The following is a 17,620-nucleotide window of genomic DNA, read 5'->3' on the forward strand; positions in this document are numbered from 1 at the left end:
GATCCTCCCTACCCCTATATTCCAGTGATTCCCTGGTAGGCCAAGGAATCCTCCGTGCCTTTACACAGGCTGTTCCTCTGCCTGGGATGCGTTTCCTCCCTTGACTGACTTCTCACCTGCTCTATCCACCACCAACTTTGTGACTTTTGGGCAACTTACTAAAGCACTGTGCACCTCAGTTCCCTAGTCTATAAAATAGAGCTAATAGTACTACCTACCTCAGAGTGGTAGAGAATTAAATGATACATGTAAAGAGCTTACAGCAGTGCCTGGCACATAGTGAGTGCTCAGCTGTGGCTGTCATCATTGTTCTCACTTCCTGTGATGATGCCTGCAATCGTCCCAATTTATCCCAGCGCAAGCTGTAAGCATTCACTGTTTGCTGACTCCTTCCTTCATGCTGCCTTAATAACCAACACATAGTTTATCACAGAACTTATCACATAGTACTGTAACTTTTTTTTTTTCTTTTTTTTTTTTTTTGCGGTACGCGGGCCTCTCACTGTTGTGGCCTCTCCCGTTGCGGAGCACAGGCTCCGGACGCGCAGGCTCAGCGGCCATGGCTCACGGGCCCAGCCGCTCCACGGCATCTTCCCGGACCGGGGCACGAACCCATGTCCCCTGCATCGGCAGGCGGACTCTCAAACACTGCGCCGCCAGGGAAGCCCTGTAACTATTTCTTTACTTGCCTGCTTCACCGACCAGAAAGAACTCCCCAAGAGCAGACATGTCTTGTGAAATTTGTAGTTCCTCTGCATCTAGCTCAATGGCTGGTCTCAGTAGGCATTCAATAGCTGACCTCAGTAGGCACTCAGTAAATACTTTTTGAATGGATATTGAACGTACATCCATTCATTCAGGAAGAGTACCCTCAGGAAGAATACCCTCCTTTTATTTTTTTCTTTTTGCGGTACGCGGGCCTCTCACTGTTGTGACCTCTCCCATTGCGGAGCACAGGCTCCGGACACGCAGGCTCAGCGGCCATGGCTCACGGGCCCAGCCGCTCCACAGCACGTGGGATCCTCACGGACCGGGACACGAACCCATGTCCCCTGCATCGGCAGGCGGACTCTCAACCACTGCACCACCAGGGAAGCCCTACCCTCCTTTTTTAGGGTTCAGGGATTTTCCAACCTCCCTCTCAGATTCAAAGCAGATGACACACAGAAAGATTTTTCAGACTTTCTTTATTCACCTGTAAAAAAACCTCACCCACACCACAAACACCACACACACGCGCATGCACGCGTGCACACGCACACGCACGCGCACACACACACACACACACACACACGGGCAGACCTAAGATCCCTGTTCCAGTCCCCAGACTCTAGAGGCTCAGCACATCCCACACCAAGCCCACTGTCAGGGTCTGTGCCTGAGCACCAAAGGAGGAGGGGCAGTGTCCCAGGCTGGAGCTAGTTCTTGCTGGGGGCCTTCTTTGCAGGGTCCGCGTGCCTTCCCCCTGCCTCACATTAGGGCATTCACAGCAGAGTGGCCTGTTCAGGGTGGGAGACTGGCTGTCGATAGGCTGGTAGCCGGAACCTAGCAGCATCTCGACGGCGGCGGAAGGCCAGGAATTCCTCCCGAAGGGCAGCACAGCGGGCCTCAGGGCCAGGAGCGTGGGCGGTATTCAGGAGGCAGCCCTCCTCTGGAGTCTTCGCACCTGCAAGAGGGCAGAATAACGAGAGGAAGAAGTCTTAAGGTTCCCTGGGTGAAGTCTTGTGGTTCACCGGCACCGTGAAGCTCCCTAGGCCCTGCCAATGCAGAGAAGCCAAGACAGCAAGAGGAGAGGGCCTGGGGCCCAGGGCCCAGCTGGGAACTGACTAGGTCCTAAGGGTGTGGGTGCAGGACAGCAAGGCCAGGGGTGCCTGCCTTTCTGGAGGGCTCCCACACCTAGCTCTGGCTCAGCTTCAAGTCGGGATCGAGGGCCAGTCAAGCCCAGGTGCAGAGTCTCCAGCAATTCCATGTCCCCTGGGAATTCTGAGTCCCATTCATAGTTCTCATCCACAGATGTGTTCCTCCTGTTAAAAGGGACAGACGTTTGGTATGGGTGGAGCAATGGAGGGTAGCCAGAAAAGCCTGAACCCGGGGACCCCCAGCTGAGGGTGGGCCATGGGTTTCCTCTGAAGATCCCTGGACCTCAGCAAAAGGACCTCAGCTCTCCTGGTCCCAGGGTGGGAATGGAGCAGAGAAGGCAGACGGTATAGGAGAGGGGTGCGGAGAACCTGGATAGGGCAGGGCTGGGCAGGGACTGCCCTCACCTGGTGCTGACCGTCACCACATGCTCCCTTCGGGGCCACCTCTCAGGGCCACTGGCCCAGCTGCTGGTGTCTCCTGGAGCGGGGCTGAGGTAGCTGCCTCCTGCAGAGGGGGCCGTGGAGGGGGGCCGAAGGAAGGAGGCGCTGCCCCGCCCACTGCTCTGGCTTGTGAGGCTGCCCCGAGGCGCAGCAGGCAGAAGGCTTGGCAGCAGCCGCTCCCTCAGTGTCCAGTCAGTCAGCGCTGTGTACGGGGGCTCTGGGGAGGCCCCAACCCCGAGCACGGCCCCAGGAAGCGCCGCCCTGGGGAACTCAGAGTGGGAGTCCAGGGGGTGGAGGAGAGATGAGGTGGGGCGGGGCCGGGTATCCATGTAATCTGGGGGAGGAGCAGGCTCCTCCAAGGGGGGCCAGTCCCCATCTACGTTCATCTCCCTGAAGAAGGGCAGGCTCAGGTACTGGAGCAGGGGTCCCGGACCTGGCAGGGAACTGGGTGGCGCTGCTGGAGGGGGCCTCACAGGGCTGATGTCTGCAATGCAGAGGGGCTGGGCCATCCCACTGGGGCTGCTGCTGCCATCATAGGACCTGGCCTGACGCTGAGCTGGGGTCCGAGGCTCAGCCTGCTCAGGGCCTGACTTTTCTTGGGAGGTCCCCACCTTGGGTCCCATCACAAATCGCCCATCTGGTCCCCGGCAAATGGGCTCCAGGGGTAAGGGCCCCCGGCTAGGTGGAGGATCCGGAGGGGGGCTGGGGGGTCCAGCGGGTTCCCCCCAGAGCAGACTCTGGCGCAGGCTGGGGACTGGGGAACCCTGGAGCTTCAGCTTCGCCACGCTGTCAGGACTGCCCGAGCCCGAAGCAGAGCTGGGGAAGGACAGGAGATCAGGGTCTGTGGTAGGGGGCCAGTCCCCCTCCCAGGAACCAGCGTCAGGCCTTGAGAGGTTTGATGCAGAACAGAGCAGAGCTAGGGAGAGCAAGGGAGAAAAGGACCCACAAGGTGGAGGGGTGGAGCGGTGGAGGGGAGGCACAGGCAACGCTGGACCAGCCCCCAGGCTGGGGCCTCTGCACTTCCATCCTTACCTCCCTCTCACTTCTGTTCCACCTCTCCTACCCCTCCTACCCCAAGGTGCAGAAAAGGAAGCAGAGAACCCTGGTGCTCACAGAAGGAAGCCGAGGAAGTGGAGGGACTTACTGGGGAGCTGACTTCCCGGGCGGAGAGAAGATAAGAGGTGCATCTGTAAGGACAGGAGAACCAGAGGTGACACAGGCACCCAATCTCATCTGCCTGGGAAAAGTGGAGGCCAGTGGGGAAGCAGGACCACGGGCTGTGGGAACACACCTGGCCCACGTAGGAGGGAGGGATTTCTCCTCCAGGTAGGAGGTGCTTATGGAGGGGCGGGGCCCTTCTTTGGCCGGGCCCCAGGTGGCCTACCTTGGCGGAGGCGTTTGCGGTGGCGACGCGCGGCTCTGCGCCGGTTCATAAGGCAAGCGGCCAGGATACTCACGAGGACAGCCACGCCCAGGAAGCAGACCCCGCCCACCACGCCGGCCAGCACTGGCTGGGGCAGGAGGCCCGGCAGCTGTGTGCGCGAGGGGTAGACCTCCAGGCCTGGGCAAAGGGCCACGGGGGAGGGTCGGTGTCCACGACTTAGTGGGCTTCGAGCCCCCCAATGCCCAGGGCTCTGCCCTCCTGCCAGATTCTCACCAGAAGTGGAGACGTTGGCCGTGTTGCTGGGATCACTGACATAGCTACCGGCGAAGGCCACAAGGCGGAACTCGTAGAGAACGTCCTGGAGGTTGGGGTCCAGGAAGGGGGTTAGGGCTCAGCACTGCCCACCCCCAACCCCGTTCGGAAAGACTTTGCAGTTGGAAGGTACGGGTGAAGTGGACAGCCGGAGGTGAGGATAGTCAAATCAGGGTGAGATCAGGTTTGGGGAGTGGAGCAGAGGGCAGGAGGGCTGCTGGGAGGACCCTCCCTGTGCCCACTTCCCACACCTACCTTGATAAGTCCCGGCACCAACAACTGCATTTCACTGCCTGCCACGGCCCGATCCAGCACCTCCCATCCCTGGGAGCTTTGCCGTGCCTCCAGGACGTAGCCATCCAGTCTCTTAGGGACCAGTTCTGGGGGGTCCCAATGCAGGAGTACCCCCCGGGCTGTCCTCACTGCCACCAGACCTCTCGGAGGGGACAGGGGAGGCGGCATCTCTGTTGCGGGAGGACTGGGGGCAGCTGGTGTGGTAGGAAGCCCTGAATGGGACAGATAGACTCGTAAAGATGGGATTTCCAGTGCTCTTCCCCTGCTCCTCTGGCCTTCGACATCCCCTGGTGCCCAGCTGCTCTCCCAGAGCCCCTAAAGACAAGCCTGGATCATCTTCCACAAAGCCCTCTGGCCCCCAAGCTGCCCAGCACCTCTGCCCCCTCCCACCCAGGTCCCTGCAGCCCTTGCCTATCCCTGTCTGCTGCTCTGGGTAAGAGGTCTCTCACCTTCAGGAGCAGACAAGACGATCTCGCTGAAGGGCCCGCTCCCCAGCTTGTTCTGAGCGAGGACGCTGAACTGGTATTGGGTGTGGGGCTGCAAGCCTGGCACTAGGAGGTGAGCAGCCCCCAGGGGCACAGCCAAGGACACCCAGTCGTAGTGGGCTCGGTCAGGACGCTTTGCCCTGGAGGACAGGAGGAAATGGGGGCTGACCTCTCCCCTCCCTTTCAGCATCCGGGGTCTCAGGACCTGGGCCATGAGTCCCTGAGATTCTCTGGAACTCGGGCAGCAGAGTTAGGGCAGGGCTGGGATAGAGGACTGGGAGAAAAGACAGAGGGCCAGAGAGAGAATCAGGGTGTTGAGGGAGAGGGATGGCAGGGGCAGGTCACTCACAGTGGGGTGTACCAGACGCTGAATCTCTGCAGGTAGCCACCATCAAAGCCAGGCTCCCAGGAGACATTGGCACCCTTGGGCAAAGGCACGACGGACACATTGGTGACGACGTGGGGGCTGGTGCCTGGGTGGGGAGAACAGAGGGATGATGGTCAGGGTGCTGAGGGACAGCAAAGAGCTAGGGGGAGACTAGGGCTTCGGCCCTCCACCCATCATCCCAGGGGCACCCCACCCAAGATCCCCCATCTGGGCCCCCCAGAATGATTTATTCCCATCTCCTTCCCACATGGCTGCCTCCAGCTGGCTCTGCCCCCACTAACCCAGCACGTAGACATTCGTGGAGGTGGCCACTCGGGCCACAGCATTGCTGGCTGTGCACTCCCAGCGCCCGTGGGCCTCCTTGGTCAACGGTCGCAGGATGAGGCTACTGTTGCTATCCACCTGGGCCTGGCCCTGCAGCCCCCGGCCCACCTACAGAACCACTGGTCAGCCCTGAGGACACACGCAGCCACCCCTCACCAAGGGCGCCACTCATCTCTCTGGGCAGCTCCAGTTTCCTCCCCGCCCTGCCTCTGACAGCCCTCTCCTCCCCCTTCTCCCTCCCACAAAACGGCCAGGGGTACGGAGAGGCAGGGGCATAGGAGGCGTGAATACAGGAGGAGCAGGGTCAGGAGCCTTACCTTAGCCCAAGAGATAGTAGGCGAAGGGTCTCCTCGGGCAGAGCAGGGGATGAGTAGCTCCCGCCCTACTTCTTGGAAATATTCTTCCTTGGGCCGTTCTAGAAAAGCTGGGGGAGCCTGTAAGCCAGATCTGGCATTGGGAGGGGGCTCTCTCACACTGCTGTCTAAGGGTCGTTCCTTCCCCTCTGCGGGGCCCCCGTCATGCTGCGTCTGTCTCCATCTCTCAGTGTCTCTCTAGCTTTCTCTCTGTTCCCCAGCAGGGAAGCTGGAGGGACATTGCTGGAGAGACGAGGGCCTCTCTGGAGACGTACAAACCTCTGCAGAACACCCTTCACCCTGCCCTCTGCTTCCCACTCTCTTCCCTCTAGAGCGGAGGGCAGCCTGGTCCAAATTAAAGGGTCGGGGCAGGCAGGATATCTTACTGTGTGGAGGTGACCGATGCCCCACCTCCCCAGCACCATCTCTGCAAAAACCTCTGTGATGGCATCTGACAGCTGCTGCCGTGGCCACCGTGGGAAACACAGACTGGGAAGCCCACCCCCCCTCCCCACATGTGTCTGTCCCACCCGCCTCTGTCAGCCCGGTGTCAGCACTAGGTTCGCATCTTCGGCCACCTGACCCGCTGCCGCTGGCCCCCCCGAGCCTCACCTTGAGCAGCACGCGGGTCACCGGGGAGGGCCCTGCAGTGCCAAGACGGTTGTAGGGGGTGCAGGAGTATTCTCCCAGCACATCCTCATTCCCCAGGGCAATGATCAGAGAACCTTCTGGGCCCTGGGACCAGCCAGGGAACTGGAGGCATGAGGAGATGACAACCAGAGAGAGAAACTCAGCGGAGGCCAGACCAGAGATGGAGAGAGGCAATGCCCGGGAGGGACCCACATCTATGCAGAGGATGCCACAACCCTACCCCTAGGCCAGACCTCTCTGTGAATTCCATCCTTCCTTTCTCTTTCCTACAGAGGGGCCACTACCAATGGGGGTGAAGACTGGGACTGCAGACTCCAGGAGAGCCACTCACGGGGAATCCAGTGTGCACGGCACACCCTGGGGTTGAGCTTCAAAGGTGTGGGTCTCCCGGCCTGCTGTCTTCCCAGCACTCCGAGATTACATTCTGCATCTTCCACCCCAAATCGGTTCTTCTTCCTGGCTTCCCTAGTTCTGTGTTAAAGGCTAACATCCGACTCCTCGCTCTGTCTCAGGCCCCACGTCTGTCCTCCTGGAAAGGCCTTTTGTCCCATCTATCTTCATGTCCTCCTTTCTAGCTCAGGCCTCGTAACCTCTCACCCACACTCTCATTTCAATAGCCTCTGTACCCCCTCTGTCTGTCCAGTCTCTTCCTCTCCATTCCTATCACACCGTTGCCCAAGCAACTTCACTGCCTCCGAATGCCTTTGGACTTTTTTTTTAAACCTTAGACAAAAATTTATTGAGCACCACTACAGTTGCAGTAGCCCTGGGGAGACTAGGATTAAAAGATGAAATACTAGCCCACAAGGAATTTGTGGTCTTTGCCGACAAACAAAAGATCTCAATCCCCGTGGAATGAGGTAATATTAACTTGGCATCCATAGTTCCTCCTTTTGGTCCCAACCAGTCTTTCCAGATTTCTCTGCACCAGTCACGTCCCCATAGGCACTGTAGCTCCCCCCAGCTGGGAGACTCATTATGCCATAAATGCACTATACTGTTCCTGCCCTGGTTTCTGCATGGAATGTCTCTCCACCCTTCAAGGCCCATCACCAGAGTCCCAGAAGCTGTTGCTGATCTATCCTCAACCAGTCCTAAGAGGAAGGTGCTCGCTGCCTCCTGGCCTTCTAGCAGTGTCTGCACGGCTGTGCTGCCCCCTCTAGGCATGGGTGTCTCTGCTCCTGTCCCCCATGCGACAACCTACACAGCATGTTCCCCAGTCACTGAATTGATCTAATGCTGCCCCAGCTGTCCTGACTAGAATACCACCAAGCTAAGTCCTCTATCCCCTGCCCCAAGCCTGTACCTTGTCCAGCTGCAGGGCCTGCCCATCCTTGGTCCAGCTGACAAAGAGCAGTGGGGGGTTGGCACGAACCGGGCACCGGATCACCCCCCGCATGCCCATGGGCAGGGGTGTCTCAGGAGGCATGGCAGTCACCTGGGCGGGGTCTGGGGGGAAGCAGTGACAAGTTGTCGGGGAGGAGCTTGGCCTGGCCCAGGGGAGGAGAGCAGTCTGGGGAGGGAGCTGGGGTCAGGCTTACAGAGAACAGTGAGGTAGGCAGAGGCCGAGGGTGGGCGTGGAAGGCCATTGCTGGGTACACAGGTGTAGCGGCCCGCATCATCAGGCTGGGCGGCCTGCAGCCGCAAGCTGCCATCCACCAGGATCCGCACTCGGGGCTGCAGGCGGCTGCAGTATGGCACGTGGGCAGGGGGGTCCAGGTCTTGCTGGACTCAGACTGCCCATCAGTACCCCACCCCCACCCCACCCCATGCCTCACCTAATGTGGAAGACATTGGTGCTGTCCTGGAACCAGCTGTAGGTGAGGTTAGCGGGGTACGCCTCAGCCTGGCAGGCCAGGGAAACATCCTGAGAGGCATTGACCGTGCTGTTCTTGGGGGGCACCACGATGACTGGGGGTCCTGTCGGGGGGAGCACACGGGGGAGGGGAGGCCTCAGCCCAGTCTGCCAGGAACCCTAAGGGTCACTTCTACAGTTCTTCCCAGGTCCGCTCTCTGGAATACAGGGCTGGTTGCTACAAAGCCTTGGGAGTGGAAACAGGTCCTAACCCTTTTATTTAACACAAGTTCTTCCTCTGCCCTGGCTAGCTCCCCTTCCCATCACCTCCATTCACCTAGTTTCCGGTGTGTGTGTGTGTGTGTGTGTGTGTGTGTGTGTGTGTGTGTGTGTGTGTGCTGGGGAGGGGGAATCAGTTCTACCCCTCTGATCACCCTTTATACCTTTACACCCACTACCCTTTCCATCCTTCATCTGTCACACCTGAAATCACCTCTATGTCTCCTACCCTAATCTGGGTACCCAGTACCTTACCCCAAGATGCTGCAGCAATCCCTGACTCCAGGCTCCGCCATCACTGCCACTCTGATGGCCATTCATGCAGAAATGTCCCCCCCACCTTTGGCCACAGAACACTTCTACTCAAGAACCCACAACAGCTCCTGGCTCCTAGCACATTAAGCTCAAACTTCTTGACCCAGCCCCGTGGGCCCTTGTAACCCCTGCCTGGCCAACTGTCTTTTCATATGTCAAGTCCTTGTGAACTCTTTCAGGTCAGTATGGGCAGCTCACTGCGCCTAGGCCAGACTCACTCCCATCTCCATGCCTTTGCTCTCTGGACCCGCAGTCCAGAATGCTCTTCCCTGAGAGCCTGGCCTTCCCCGAGAGCCTAGCGTCTGCAGCTGCACTGCTGTTTCCCTTCTCTGGGCTCCTATAATAAGTGGTCAGTAATAAGCGGTAATGATATGAGTTGGTGTACAGGCATGCCGGGCATAGCTGAGCACCTTACCTGCGCTATTCTCATTTAATCCTCCCAAGAGCCTTTTGTGGTAGAAATTATTGTCTCCACTTCATAGGTGAAGACATGAAGGCTCAGAGGCAGAGAGACTGTGAGGTGACTTGCCCGAGATCAGCGGGGAAGGCAAATTCAAACTCAGGCCTTCTCAACACCAGACTCGACACCACTGCCCAGCACTGCCTCTCCCACAGTACCCAGGAGAGAGGCACTTCGCCACTGCGTCTTATTTCCCCCTGTGGATAAGAGGCTCCGTGAAGGCAGAGTCTACTTCTCAGCTTGCTTTCTAAGGGGAAGGGCTTGGCCAGGAATTACTATGATCATTGTGCTCGTCTGAACCTAATTCTTGTAACAATCCTGCAAGGAACATAGGAACCTCTTCGTATAGATGAGGAAACTGGAGGTCAAGGGGGTTCCATGGCTCATGGTCTAACACCAGCACCCACGCTCTTCTCACTATACCACATTGCTGGCTCTAAATATCTATCTCCGTTCACTGATCCTTTTACAGGCAAGATGCTGGTTTTAGAGGAAGAGCCTGTATTGGGAGCGCCCTCCCTCTCCATGGGCCCCTCACCTCAGGCACAAGCCTCCGCCCACCCCCCCCACCCCACCCCACCCCCACCCCCGGCTGCTGGCTGTGTGCACCTCCAGCCACAGGTCAGTCCTCTCACGTGTGTGTCCTGTTTCCCGGCCCTCCCCCGAGACAGCACCTAGCACCAGCAGCTGGGTGGCGTGGATGGCGCTGCCCTCAGTGCTGGAGGCTTGGCAGGTGTAGACCCCGGAGCTGCCTCGCTCCACCCTCCGGATCCTCAGCGTCCCGTTCTGCACCTAGAGTCAGAGTGGGTGAGGAAGGACTCTTGTGTCTCCCCTGCCCACGGCGGGCCTCAGACCCCGCACTTCCCAGTCTGGCCAGCAGAGGGAGGCAGCGTGCTGGGCTCAGGGAAGCCTATGCCAAGCCCTCCTCCGGCCCGTCTCCCAACCTCCTGGCCTCCAGCCCCGCTCCCAGGCCACTACCTGCCTCACACTCTCACCCTGTCCAGCCCTGGGACTCACTTGCACCTGACTCTGGCCCTGGCCGAGGTCCTGTCCTAGGAGCTTCCAAGTCACACGAGGTTGGGGGCTGCCGCGGGCCGCGCAACGCAGGGTCACAGGCTCCAGTTCCCGCACTTCCAGCACCTGGGGAGGCGTCTCCAGGAATTGAGGGGGCGCTGCAAGGAGAGAGGCATCAGGGATTGCCAGAAGGGCCATCAGCCCAAAGAGCAGCGTCCGAGGACCAGAGAGGCAGATCAGGGCCTCAGCCTTCAGCCCATCAGCCCACCAGCTTCATAGGAATTCCCAACCCAGGGCCACCCTGTCTGCTGCACCCAGGACCCAGTAAGGAGGCACAAGCCCGTTCCCCCACTGGCTTGCAGAGTTGGTTAGGGAGCTGACCACCAGGCTGGGTGTTCAGAGCTGGGAGAGAACTAGGTGCCCTCTAGGAAAGCACTGTCCTGGGAGTCAGGAGACCTGAGTTCTAGACTGCTCCGCCACTAATCAGTCGTATGACCCAGTCTCCCCATGCCCCATCTGTGAAATGGGAATAATTATGACCTCCTTGCTTCTTAGGGTTGAGACAGAATTCATGAGGTACTGGGTTAAAAGGTGTTTTGAAAAAACAAAATGTTGTATATACGTGAGTGATGGTTCACTCAGGGCTCAATAACCCCTTATCCCCTCCTACCCATTACCCTCTCTTGGCCAGGGAGGCAGGAGCAGGGAAGAGAGAGGAAGAGGAAGTTCCTGACAAAGAGTCGAGAAGGCTGATTGGATTCAGGTTTGAGGAACTGAAAGGGCAGGAGTGGGGGTGGCAGGGGTAAGATGCAAACAGGGAGCCAGCAAACAGGAGGTGTCAGCAAGGGTGGGGCATCGGGACTGCCCTCCTCCCCTCCCCCTCCTCCTCCTTCCCCTCCCCTCCCTCCTCCTTCCTCCCCTCCTTCCCCCTTCCTCTCCCCTCCCTCCCCCTTCCTCTCCCCTCCCTCCCCCTTCCTCTCCCCTCCCTCCTCCTTCCTCTCCCCTCCCTCCTCCACAGCCTGCCTGCTCCCAGCCTCATACAATTGACTGTGAGGTGCACCCAGGAGCCGTTAGCAGAGTCGTCCTCGGGTCTGTGCTGGTCCAGGAAGAGCACGCGGCACTCGTACCAGCCCTGGTCCTCAGCCCGCAGCCCCTCGATCTGGAGAGATGCCCCCTTCTGAAGCCGGACGCGCCCTGGGGGAGGAGCCCTGGATCAAGGGTGCAGAAGGGACCCCATGGGAACCCCAGGCCCCTGGTCACACTGGTCATTCTCAGACGTCAAGAACAGGCTCAGTGTCTCCCAGTTACCCTGATAGAGTGGGGTCCAGAGAGGCACAGATGGGGTTGGGGTCACTGAGGGCAGATCTCTCCCTTCAGCCCCTCTGATGGCTCCTGCCTTTCAGCAGCTGGGACCCGGCTTAGACAAAGAGAAACCGGAGCAGCAGCAGGTGGGCACTGAACTACGCCCAGCTTCCAGGACTGTAGGGGGAAGGGGCTTGAAGAGCCAACACTCAGTCTCCTCTGGATTCATACAGAATCTGCCCATCCCTGAGCTCTTTTTGTAAGGGGAGTCCCGGGAGTGCTCCTGCCAGAGGACTCGGGGCCCAGAAACCACAGCTGGGTTTGGGATCCACACCTCGCCTACCAAAGCCCCCTAATCCGCCAGGGCTATTATCAGCGGCCTAAGCGCCTTAGGGTGGCCAGAGTCCAAACCAGCCAGGCAGCAAGGTCAGCAGCCTCCTCACCCCATCCCCTCACGCTCCAGGGCATCCAAGCCCCGGCTGACAGACTACATAGAGCTCCACAAATCACCCAGCCCCAGCGCAAGCAGACGGCGCCCTCCCACTCCGACGGAGCCCTGCACCCCAGACAGCTTCGTGGGTCCCTGGCAGTGCAGCCTAGAAAGCAAGGCGCACGCTGGGGAGCCACAGAGACCTAGCCTCCGGCTCTGCCATTTACTTCTTTGGCCAGATCACTTAACTTCTCTCTCAACATCAACTTCTTCATCTATAAAATGAGAGAGAAAAAAATCCAGGTAGGGTGGATGGAAGGCAGGCAGCATGGTGCCTGACATCGGCGGGTGCTTAAATAAAAGCGGTTGAACAAATGAAGGAGCTCATGATCTGAAATCAGCAGCCTGCATTCAACCTTGGCACCACCCCTCACCTGACAACACACCCTCTCCGTCTTCTCCCCTGTAGTAGTGAACAGTGCCGTCACGCACATCACCCTACCAGAAACCTGGTGTCACCCAGATTGCTCTCTCCATTAACCCCACATCTGCTTGTTCAGTAAGCCTTTCAATTCTACCTCCTGGATGCTGTTTCCCTCTCTGCCACCTTCTCTTTAGTTTAGTCCCATAGCATCTCTCTCCTGGGTTACACCGACAGTCCACAAAGAGGTCCCGCTGCCTCCAGCCTCCTGCCCTCCACATTCATCAGCGACCCACCCCACCTTGACCTTTGATAGGGACAGCTGACATTTTCTAATTCTTGTGGGTTATGCCAAACGAAAGCAACCAGACTGCGCCCCTACTTTGCCCGTTCTAAGACTGGGCAGTCTGAAGCTGCTCACACACTTGCCCTCTCCCATCTGCTTGCATTCTACCTCTAGGGTTCACCTTTCTGAAATAGAATCAAAACCCATGGGGGCCCTGAAGACATCAAGGAAAAAAGAGGAGATGATCAGGCTGAGGCCGGCGCTGTGCTCATAGGCAAGGGACTTTTTTCTTCCAAGAATGAGGTCCAAGGGCGCAGACTCTCTAGAAAGGGTGGAGCTGCTTAAAGGGCTAGGTGTTTAAATCCCCACCTAGAAGATAAGCCTGGGTCATGCAGGTAAATATTTAATATGATCACACCCTTCCTCCCACCAGTGGGATTCCTCAGTAACCCTAAACTGCCTGGCCATGGGACCCCCGCAGACCCCACTGCGACCTCTTCTTTTTTCTTTTTTCTGGCTGCACCACGTGGCTTGCTCCCCAACCAGGGATTGAACCCCGGCCATGGCAGTGAAAGCCCGGAATTCTAACCACTAGGCCACCGGGGAACTCCCTGCGACCTCTCCTACGTCCCGTGTGATGGCAACATTTCATTACGGTGATCTTCGGTCGCTACAAAGAAGGAAGAAGAGGGAAGGGAAATAGAGTCTGGGATATGAGCCACGTAATATTAGGCATTGTCACCATACTTAATCCTTCCAAGAATTCCATTATAGAAGAAGGAATTGATGTTAAGCTTCTTTCCAATAAGCTACTCAGGGATCCAGCCAGGCCTCCTTTCTCACGATGCAGCATGCTCTCCATTGCACACTAGTGTGAGGATCAAGGGACGCTCAGGGCACTGATCGCCGAGCATAGTCAGTATATGTTCACTCGGGGGATGTTGGCAGCCAACGGGTAACAGCTCCAAACGTCTGTTGATCAGAACATCTAATAAAGCATAGAGTATGTCCTAACTTTTCTGTGAGGTACGAATGGCTAGACCTGTAGAGTCGCAGAAGCACAGGAAGCTGGCCAGGGGCAGGCCGTCCTGTATCCTCCTGAGTCCTGGGCCCCCCTCCACCCGCAGAGCCGGAGCCTGAGTGTCTTTGGACCTCCCCACGTGCAGGGGAGTGTAGAGGAAGGAGGCACAGTCCCCATTCTTGCAAGCTCTAGGAAGGCACGGAATCCACACTCATGGACACGTGCAAGTTCATATACACACAGAAGCTTAAAAAATATTCCAAGAGGCTAAGAAGCAGGAGGAGTATGGAAGGCTTCCAGGAAGAGGTGACTCTGCAGAGGGGATGCAAGGCTAAAGGTAGTGAGGGGAGATGATGACAGGGAGCCAGGTGGTTCTAAGTGGAGGATAAGATAACTGATTTGTATCAAATGACTCAGGACAGAGAGAAAATTCATGTCCCTTCTGCCACATGGGGTATCTTGAAACTCCCAAGAAATATAGCACAGAAGTCGAAGACCCAAAGCTGGTCCCATGAATTAGAAGAGCTGATCTCAGATCCACCCCAGGAAAGCTGGTGTAGAGGAAGTGGACCCTCTTTCCTCTGCACACCGAGTCACGGTTTCACACCGTGCAGGCACTCTGTACAGGCTCTGTGCTGGGTTCCTTACGTACAGCAGCTAACTTCATCCTAGGATGTAGTCCTGGCTTGTTTTATCCTGCTTTTTACTACTTTTATACTCGTCTATAAATCCAGTCTCCTCTGCTAGATGGATTCCAGGGTCCTCAAAGATTGGAAGCCTTCTCTTCAGTGTCATCCCTGAAGCCCCAGTCTCTCTCATGGTCCCTCCCACATTCTAGGCCACGGGCCTCACACACACAGTCCCAGGCCATCTCCCCTTCGCTTGCCCAGAGGGTTTATGACAGGACAGCATTGTCCTTAGCAACCTTCACCTCCCGTTGCCTAGCAACTGCAGTTCAGAGTCCCCTACACAAAGGCTGAGAGGCCCCTTCCACACTGGGAGGCAGTAAAAGGGTTAATGGGTGCAGGGGCCTCTCCCCAGGGCCCTGACTCCCCAGACTAGCCCTGCCCGACCAGGAGCTCCAGAGCTGGGGCAGGGGTGGGCATGAAGGGCAGGGGTAGGAAGAAAGACTTGCAGCTGAAAGGAACACCACAGAGACAGAAAGAAAACCCACAGGTAGCAAAGTTGCTACCGTCCAGGGGTTTGTCCGCCTGAGGGACCTCAAGACAGGACAGAGGGCAGGGGGTTGGGGGGAGGAGAGTTGCACATCTCCCTGGGGGAAGCCCAGGAAAAGCCCTTCTCTCCCCTGTCCTCCACCTCCCCCTGCCCTGCCTTCAGTCGGGCAATGTTCTGCATCTGCGGAGCCTCAGCCTGGCAGCCCAGCTCCTCCCAGCCCGGCGGGCAGAGGCAGGGAGGGCTGGTGGGCACAGCCGTTGTCTCTCCACTTGTCCTAATTGGGGCCCCGCTTTCATCAGTTCTCCGGGGGCTTGTGCAGACACATACGCTCCCACCAGGCTGTTTGCCAACAACTGACCCCAGTTTGAAAATAAACTCTTCCCTCCTGCAGCACCTGCCTGAGCCTCCTCCCCTCTCTGCTCAGCCTGCCCCGCGGCGACAGCTCAGCCAATCCTGTGGCTTCTCCCAGGATTCAAACTAAAGAGGGAAAAGGGAGGGGGTCCCCCTGCCCCCATCGACGTCCTCCCAGGTGGCCTTTCCTGGGCTTCCCCTCTGAAGAGGAGGCAGCCAGACTCTCTCCCCAGCAGCCCCAGCCCCAGCCCTAGGCTCTCCCACACACTGTCCTCGGAGACCTGCACTAAACCGCTCAGATTAAGGCTCCATCAGGGATTAGGGGGAAGCTGAGCCTTTCGAGGGAGCCAGCTGGGGCACAGGAGAAGGCCCCTAGGGAGGCCTATACACTATTTTAAGTCCATACAGAAACCAGCTGAAGCAGGAACCCAGCCCAGCTCCATCCATTTGCTGATCTTTAAGGGAGCCTGGTCCATCCCCAGCCCACCCCGTCCGTGCACGAACTCTGCTGTACCCAGAATCAGAAGCAGTGGAGAAGCAGCCAGGTCGTAGACCCACCCACCCTGCTGCCCCCTCAGCCCACTCCCTAGAAGCCTAGAACACCCAAACTAGCATTTAAGAAAGTAGGGGAAGAAGAGGGCAGGGCAGTGAGAAGATAGCAGAGCTAGGGACCAGGAGAGGGCCAAGGAGGGAGAACAGGGAGAATGAGGATGGTCTGGGAGGTTTCATGAGCTCTAGAAAGAGCGATTAGAGAAGTAGGATGGACACTTGGAATAGGGCTGCGGGATCTCCTTTGGAACAGACCATGTGGAGTTTTAAAGAGACCACATGTGTGTCTCTGTGTGTGTGTGTGTGTGCGTGCGTGTGTGTGTGTGTGTGTGTGTGTAAATGAATGAATCCTTCAATGAATGAACACTGCTTGGGAGCAGAGCCACGCTTGTTAAGCAGAGTTCAGGCAGTGGAGCTGGAGATGAGTTTGGGACAGGGGCAGAGCTGTTAAGAAGAGGACTTGTTCCCACTCTACCCAGCCCACCTTTGTTGGGGACACCTCCCGACCTCCCACCTGAGGATAAGCCTTACCCACGTAAGCAGGGTCGATGCGGGGAGAGTAGAGGCCGAACTGAATGAAGATGGGAAGCAGGAATCCAAAGCGCAGCCACTCGATGACGTGCAGAGGGGGCCGGCCAGCCGGGGACAGCAGGTCACAGCCCAGCACCGCGCTCTCCCCGGCCCGGCCCACCACCGACACCACCTCAGGCTTCCCTCGACCTGCAGGGCACGTGGCATGAGGACACAGCAGAGGGCCAGAATCAGGGCTGGGAGGGGAGATACCCTCTCTGTCTTTGTGGGCTCCCCAGGCCTTTGTGAAGTGGTTGAGGAAATCCTCGACTTCTGCAGAACCAGTGTTGCTCCTCCCCTCCGCTGACCTGCGCACAGAGAACCCCAGGGGACCACCACCCACCCCAAGGCCAACAGGGAGTTCCGGAGCCCAGGAAGTCCAGCTCACCGTCAGCCCCCTGGCCGATGATCAGGCTGAGGATGGCCAGACTGAGGCACCAAACCATAGCCCAGCTGCCTGCTCGCCCGGCCCCTCCTATCCACAGGGGCCCAGACGGAGGGGCCCAGGGACCTGCACAGCCCAGCAAGCCCTGTCAATCCTTCTGACTGGGTAACGGGGGTCAGCTCTCACTCTTCTGGACAGTTAGGGCTTGGCTTGTGTAACACCTGATGAAGCCGTCCTCTGGAGCACCGCCAGATCTAGATGCAAAACGCAAGGCAACGTGCAGAGTGGGCCAATGTTGGAAACCAGAAGAAACCCCGAGTTAGAGAAAAGCTGGAGGTGAGCAAAGGCAGAAGGAGAGAGGAGAGCAGATGCGTGGGGGAAGGGCTGGGGTGAGGGAGTGCCGGGTGGGGAGACCAGACAGATGAGGACATGTGGGGAGCAGAGGAGCTGGAAAGATCTTAGAAAAAGCAGAGGGATTCCGGGGATACGCAGGTTACCAAGGCTCTAGGAAAGCTGGGCCAGGAGGGAAATTGGGTTCCTACACACTTGGGAAAGGACTTCTCAGGAAAGCATGGGAGATGAAGAGCCCCATAGCCCAGCCTCTTCTCCCTGTTCTTTCCTTAGTCCTGATGCTGATAACAAGGTAGCAGATAGCAAGGTAGAACCAGTATTATCGCCTCCACCCCACGGTGACAAATAAGGACCTTGGGTATCTCAGAGCCTTGCTCAGGCGCACAGAGCCAGTTAAGGGCAAAGCCTGGATGAAAACCCAGGG

At 57.9% G+C, this 17,620-nt stretch overlaps 1 protein-coding gene across 1 annotated transcript; it reads right to left on the bottom strand.

The window, feature by feature from the left end:
* Positions 1–1,196: 1,196 nt before the first annotated feature.
* Positions 1,197–16,906, bottom strand: IGSF9 (immunoglobulin superfamily member 9). The gene is made up of 20 exons (XM_060008710.1): positions 16,849–16,906; positions 16,422–16,610; positions 11,396–11,548; positions 10,358–10,512; positions 10,015–10,132; positions 8,270–8,411; positions 8,026–8,178; positions 7,798–7,885; positions 6,453–6,593; positions 5,805–5,921; positions 5,445–5,595; positions 5,125–5,248; positions 4,740–4,915; positions 4,252–4,502; positions 3,958–4,042; positions 3,685–3,861; positions 3,445–3,487; positions 2,265–3,116; positions 1,897–2,024; positions 1,197–1,666 (listed from the first exon to the last, which is right to left on the bottom strand). Exons 1-20 carry the CDS (start codon positions 16,904–16,906, stop codon positions 1,485–1,487), a joined length of 3,483 nt encoding a protein of 1,160 aa, XP_059864693.1. The 3' UTR covers positions 1,197–1,484.
* Positions 16,907–17,620: the final 714 nt, after the last annotated feature.

The sequence above is a fragment of the Delphinus delphis genome, chromosome 1, assembly GCF_949987515.2.
Source record: "Delphinus delphis chromosome 1, mDelDel1.2, whole genome shotgun sequence".
In the NCBI taxonomy this organism is placed as follows: Eukaryota; Metazoa; Chordata; class Mammalia; order Artiodactyla; family Delphinidae; genus Delphinus; species Delphinus delphis.

Excerpts from the sequence above, each read along its gene's own strand:
- IGSF9 (XM_060008710.1), bottom strand. The coding sequence starts at position 16,906 with ATGGTTTGGTGCCTCAGTCTGGCCATCCTCAGCCTGATCATCGGCCAG. Across the intron at positions 16,611-16,848 it reads CATCGGCCAGGGGGCTGACG|GTCGAGGGAAGCCTGAGGTG; the intron begins GTGAGCTGGACT and ends CGTGCCCTGCAG. Across the intron at positions 8,412-10,014 it reads CACCCAGCTGCTGGTGCTAG|GACCCCCAGTCATCGTGGTG; the intron begins GTGCTGTCTCGG and ends TCCCCCCGACAG.